Source organism: Eublepharis macularius, chromosome 14, assembly GCF_028583425.1.
Source record: "Eublepharis macularius isolate TG4126 chromosome 14, MPM_Emac_v1.0, whole genome shotgun sequence".
NCBI lineage: Eukaryota > Metazoa > Chordata > Lepidosauria > Squamata > Eublepharidae > Eublepharis > Eublepharis macularius.
In genome coordinates this window covers 2,718,948-2,724,947 of record NC_072803.1, presented here as the reverse complement: position 1 = coordinate 2,724,947, position 6,000 = coordinate 2,718,948, and the positions used below count along the sequence as shown (strand labels likewise).

General features: G+C 47.7%; 1 protein-coding gene across 3 annotated transcripts in view; it reads right to left on the bottom strand.

Moving 5' to 3' along the window:
• Positions 1-1,106: 1,106 nt before the first annotated feature.
• LOC129341846 (NXPE family member 4-like) overlaps positions 1,107-6,000 on the bottom strand; it is a 30,178-nt gene continuing 25,284 nt past the window's right edge. For all 3 annotated transcript variants that reach the window (XM_054997187.1, XM_054997186.1, XM_054997189.1), the window contains 2 exons: positions 4,139-4,357; positions 1,107-1,811 (listed from right to left, as the gene is read on the bottom strand). In XM_054997187.1, coding sequence (XP_054853162.1) covers positions 1,276-1,811; positions 4,139-4,357 — 755 coding nt within the window. In that variant the 3' untranslated portion in view covers positions 1,107-1,275. The remainder of the gene's footprint in view (positions 1,812-4,138; positions 4,358-6,000) is intronic.

Sequence of the window (6,000 nt, the reverse complement as noted above, 5' to 3'; positions counted from 1 at the left end):
TCTCCACCTGCCCACCCTTGCTGGCTCCACATCCTGCATGCCACCCTCCCCACCCCCCCATTTCCTCCCAACTTGCCATTCCTCCTCAGACCCCTTCTGCCTCTCAGCCCTCCCAAGACCCCCCTTGCCCCTCTACCTGCCAATCCTCCCCACCCCCTCCTGCTTCTCCACCCTCCCAAGACCCCCCTTGCCCCTCTACCTGCCAATCCTCCCCACCCCCTCCTGCTACTCCACCCTCCCAAGACCCCCCTTGCCCCTCTACTGGCCAATCCTCCCCACCCCCTCCTGCTTCTCCACCCTCCCAAGACCCCCCTTACCCCTCTACCTGCAATTCCTCCCCAGACCCCTCCTGCTACTTCACCCTCCCAGGACCCCCCTTGCCCCTCTACTGGCCAATCCTCCCCACCCCCTCCTGCTTCTCCACCCTCCCAAGACCCCCATTGCCTCCCTACCTGCCATCGCTCCCCAGACCCCTACTGCTTCTCACCTCTCCCCAGGCCCCCTTGCCCCCCACCTGCCAGCCCTTCCTAACCACTCCCCCCCCCCCCCAGCTTTCTGGAGCCCGTTGTATTTATTTGCACAACGGACTCTGTTTCTAGTATTTATATTTTTTCAAACAATAAGATAGTGAGACAGGTTTCCATGTAATCTGGATTTTGGAGGTTTGACAAATACTGATTTGGCCAAAGAAGGGGGAAGGTGGCATGGTATAGCCTGAGCTCATTAGATCTTGGAATTGAGGTAGGGTCAGTATGTGGATTGAGGGCCACTAAGGAAGACTCTGCAGAGGAAGGGAATGGCAAACCACTTCTGCTTCTTGCCTTGAAAGCCCTTTGCTGGGGTCTCCATACGTTGGTTGCGACTTGATAGCACATACTTGCATAATTTCACCAAGATCGCCTAAAGAGCCCGTACAAAACGGCTTCCAGCTGCTCCGTTGTCATGGAAAGCAACCCTCTCTTGTCTCAATGGATGCCATAAGGTTGTAGTAGTGGTTTTTTAAGAATTAATTTTGGCACACCGAGTGGAACTTCAGTGTTTACCTCTTTCGTGGGCAACCTGCCCCTCCCTCCCACCCCAGTATTACAAACTTCACTTTTCATTTTCAAGAGATTTATTGTGCAGCATGAAACGTGTGGCTGCTGGAGCTTCTGCTTAGGTGACGCAGTCCCAGAGCTCCTTTGATGGTGGGGGACTTGTCTGGGGGCCCAACACAAATGTGCCATCTGTGGGCCAAAACGTTCTCTTTTCCCCTACTCCACTTTCCTTCCCGTGTTAACAGATATAAGCAAAAAACATATCTATTTGGTTCCCAACCACTTCCTCTGGCGGGTGGACATTGTTTACGGCACAAGCAATGCTCATGTCCCACGTATCAATAAAACCCACGTTGAGATGCTGAAAAATTCCCCTCAGCGCAAGGTATTGGGTGTAGCCGTGGATGTCACCAAATCGCTCTGGGTCTATGTACATCTCCCGGATATTCTCTGCTTTGATGATGACTTTGGTGTCTGGGCTCCTCAGGAGGAGGCGCTGGACGGCTGCCCGAACATTTAGCATCCTTCGAAGGAAGAGCTCCATGGGGAAGGGTCGGAAGTGCTGGCCCAGAGAAATGACAACAGCCGTGTCTCTGTCTCCTGCCACCTTGTCGATGTCCCGAGCCACGTAGCTGTGATCTTTCGCTGTGTAGTCATAGGCAGTGATGATGGGATGGCCGTGCTTTTTCCACTGGATCTGAACATTTCTGGCCATATCCACTGCTAACAAATTCTGGAGCTTCCCAATTCCATGCAGGTCAAAGAACTTTAGGGCTAACAAGAAAAGAGGCACAGAATTTGTGTGAGTTAAAGGCAAAGAAATGAAACAATATTAATTATATGGGGTAATGACGTACAGTAGAAGATACTTTACATCTCGAAAAATGGGTGTATGGGAGGGTGGTTTTATCCTCAGTAATTGTGTTTGGTGGGTCAGGCTGACGGTACGTGACTGGCCCAAGGCCACCCGGTGTGCTTCCATGGTAGAGGAGGGATTTGAATCTGGGTCTCATCAGTCATAGACTGACACCAGAGACTATTGCACCCGCACTGGTACTTATGTGAAAGCAAAACACATCAGACCCTGGTCATGGAGGCTGTCTCCTGTGAAAGGGTTAACAGTTGACTGATAGGTGAGTATTAAGGATTTGGCAGATAGTAAGGATTCATAAAGGAGACTGGAACATTGAGCAGGTAGCAAACTTTCTAAGCAAGAGAAAAGAGCAAGAGTTAAACAGCATTGATAAGACTGACAACATTTATGGTAGGGTATGAGCTTTCGTGAGTCACAGCTCTCTTCTTCAGATACTAACCCATCATGGTCTTTCTAAGCAAGAAACGGTGGCAAATCTCCCTCGACTTAGCAGGGGAAGCAACTGCTCACTCTCTTCTGTAAGGAAGATCTGTTCAGTATAGTAAGCTTTCATTTGATCCAAGCCTGTGAAAACTAACCAAAACCAGACTGCTGCTGGCTATACGAAAGGTGACTTCATTGCTTCAGGATGGATGATGTAAATACATCCTTTGACCACCTTCCCCAGTATTCTGGATATGGGGCAGTGGTCCATATGGGACCACAGTCCAAATCCTAGAGGCCCAAGCGAGTCGGCTTGTCTGGAAAATCCAAGCGGTTGCCTCCAGTGAATTTCCTTCAGGGTCTCCCAGCCTAGATTCCAAATAAGCAAAAGGTCTCCCTAGGTCACAGCAGCTCTAGGTAGGGGCAGCATACTCTTATTGCCTTATGGCTAAAAGATAACATCGGTCACCGTCACATGAATCTGCTTGTGGCGGCAGGTGAAAGCCAGTGTTCTTCCCTCAACTGTTCATCCCAGAGAAAGGGCCTTTTGTGGCTCTGGCTGAGTTTTGATAACCACTGAACTCTGCTTTTGTGGGTAGTGCTAAGCCGAGGCATCCACTGTGGTCACTTTACAAGACGTGACATGTCTGCGGCCCTACATCCATGCCATTGTTCTATGTGTTGAGCCATTGCTAATGCTGTGCCTTGATTTCATTTTGCAAATGCTCTAACCATCACTCGTTTCTCCCTCTAGCAGCTTGAGAACACAGCTGTGTTATCTCTTTTCTCTGACGCTCACTGAAGTGACCTTGCACTATCTGAAATGTTGCCACTTCTCTTATGCCTCTTTGTCCTGTCTAGGCAGATGTATAAACTCCAGAAGAAATTCCCAGACCCTTTCCCACGCAAACTTGAGGTCTAAGTGGGAGGGAGGACTGAGCATTTAGAGCTGTACTTTCTTCAAGTTTCTATTCCTATCAAGGACGCGTGTACTGCTTAGAAGCTTTCTTGCCTCAGTAATTCTATGGACATATATATGGAAATGATTGGATTTCTGAATAAAACCATTTAACCAAGAGCTTGGATTTCTTGTTGCAATGGTACAGAGACCTGTCTACCATATCCTGTCATCCATAGTCTGACAAGATGAGAATTTAATGTCGGAGATAGAGTAAAGACGGCTCTGCACGTGCAAAAATGTTGTGAGCTCAAATTGTACACAAAGAGAAGCTGAGTGTTGGGATGTGTATACATTATTTAAGCTAAAGCAGTTTAAATAACTGCCATAGTTACTCTTTGAGCTATTTGATCACCTTAACCAAGTCAGGTGGAAGGGCAGGAAGCCTGTGTGTGGGATGGTGAAGTTTTGCCCCAACCTCAGACAGTATTTTGGCTCTGGAAATGTTACCAGCATTGGCTACAGTCATGAAAAGCTAGAAATGTCTCTCTGAAAAATGGAAGTGGAGATTCTCAGGAAATGTCATGTGGTCCTCCCCACTCCCACTTTTCAGCTTGCGTGGAGTTCTGGAAGACAGAGCCCTGGCATTGTATATGGTGCTGTGCCTTGCTCCTAGTACGAAGTCAGCGCCTACTGGTAATGGAGACTTCCATGCAGCAGTTAAAGGAGCTGGAACGGTAGGACAGACAGACAAAAAGTGGCAGCCCGTGTTCGGTGGAATTGGCTCCCTTAGAAAGCAAAAGGGAAGAGTGATGGTTGAAAAGCAGAACGGCAGGATGTGCAATGCAGCAGCACCCAAAGTGGGCCTGAGCAAAGAGCAATGGATGGGCCCAGAGGGGAACCTACTGCTCACTCTCCTTGTGAGGTACTCCATCCACTGGCGCACCGTCGAGTCCCCCATGAAGTAAATAAGCTTTCCTTTCAAGCAGGCGTTAATCTGGTCCAAGGTACTGAGCCTCGACGTGGCGCAGAAAGCAGGGCGCCATTGAGCCTGCCACACGAAGCCGCTGGGCACCGGGGAGCTCGTCCCAACAGCACATTTCTCTCTGGGTGTTGTCTTGGTGCCTGGCAAAAGAAAACAAGGGACACGCCTCTGAGAATTCTGGGTCCGCTAGAGGGATTGCAAGGAAGATGCGAAGGGCTGTGGAATCCACGCCTTGGTCGCCTTGCTGGAGGAATCCCTGGGAACAGAAAAAGCCAGTTGCAGTTTGTGAAGCTGATCAAGAGAGGGAGTCTTTGCTTCTGCGGAGCTTCATAAAGGCAGAGCTTACATGGGCAAGAAAAGCTTATGAGGAGTCTGCTCTGGTTTTGCTTCCAGCTGTTATTTCCTTTCCCTCAAAATCTGTATTTTGTACCTGCCCCCTCCCCATCATGTGTGTATCTGTTTTCTTTTTATGGAACCAGTGAAGTACTTTCTAAAAAAGCATCCTTCACTGACATTAAAACAAAAGGGCACGTTTTCATTAAGTCCTTTTGGTTTGGGGGGTGTTTTTTTCTGATTCATGAATGTTTCACTGCAGTTCTACCAGGTAGATTTAAACCACCAACTTAATCATAAGGACCGCCCCCCCCCCCCCAAAACCCATTCTGGACATTATTTCCATGACTTGTGTTGCTTTAGAAAACATTTTTAAATTTAAAATCTGGCATTTTGGTAGAGGCTAACAACTGGGGCTTAATATGACAGGCAGAGCCCTGCCATTTGAGAAGTAAGATGAGGCATTCATTTCTTTCACCGGTGGATAATCGCTGGTGCTGCCCTTCTGGGGGCTTTTAGAGGAGTTTAGAGATTTCCTAACCACTACTAACTAGCAGGATGGTGCCAAGTATTTTCTCATGCTCATAATCACCATAAAATCAAGATATTTGGTGCAGCCCAACACACTTTTGAAAAATGGTTCACTTTCCTGAGTCTTCGCAATCCTTTGATGCTCTTTGATGCCCTTTTTGTTATGTATTGGGCCAGCTTCAGGTCAAGCAAGGCTCCTCAGGTCTGAAACCCTATTGGGTAGTAAATTAGCAGCAGCCAAACGATCCTCCGGGATGCGGGCCAATTGCTGCTTTGGTTAATGCGATGTGTTGTATTCAGTGCATGCAAATGAAGGATCCTAGTGGCGTGTGTGCTTATTGGCGGGTTACTGAAAAGGGGTGTATTTGGGGTGCATATATCTGGCTCCTTCGGGAGCACGAGTCAGTTGTATTTTGGCAATAAAGATGTTCTTATGAGCTGGAATCACTGGCTGAAATCACTATGGGCCACGTCCCAGAACTTAATACTTTTTGTTCCCTTAGGTAGCAGGTTCTTCCAGGTGCCGTTGCCTTCCTCTGCACTTCCTCCCCAATTGGCTGTGATGACTTATTTTTTTGTTTTCAAGCGGCTCTGATGGCTACATGCCAAACCTCATCGAAAACATCACATTGGTTGTTACAACAGGTTGGATCATATTGAAAAGGAGGAGACTTGTGCCAAGAAGAACAGTGTTGAAAAACGACCAAAATATAGTTGCAACAGATGTCCAAAAAGGGAGGTGCTTTATTGACAGTTCTGTAAACATACACACAATATTCTAGTTTTATTTCAGCCCTACTATTTTAATTAGGGGCAGTGATCAAATCACTTGGATGCACAGTTGAGACTGACAAATCTGAAAAACTAACAGGGGTCAGGTTTTTCTATCATGTTCACAGCATTTCAGAAAATTATTCTT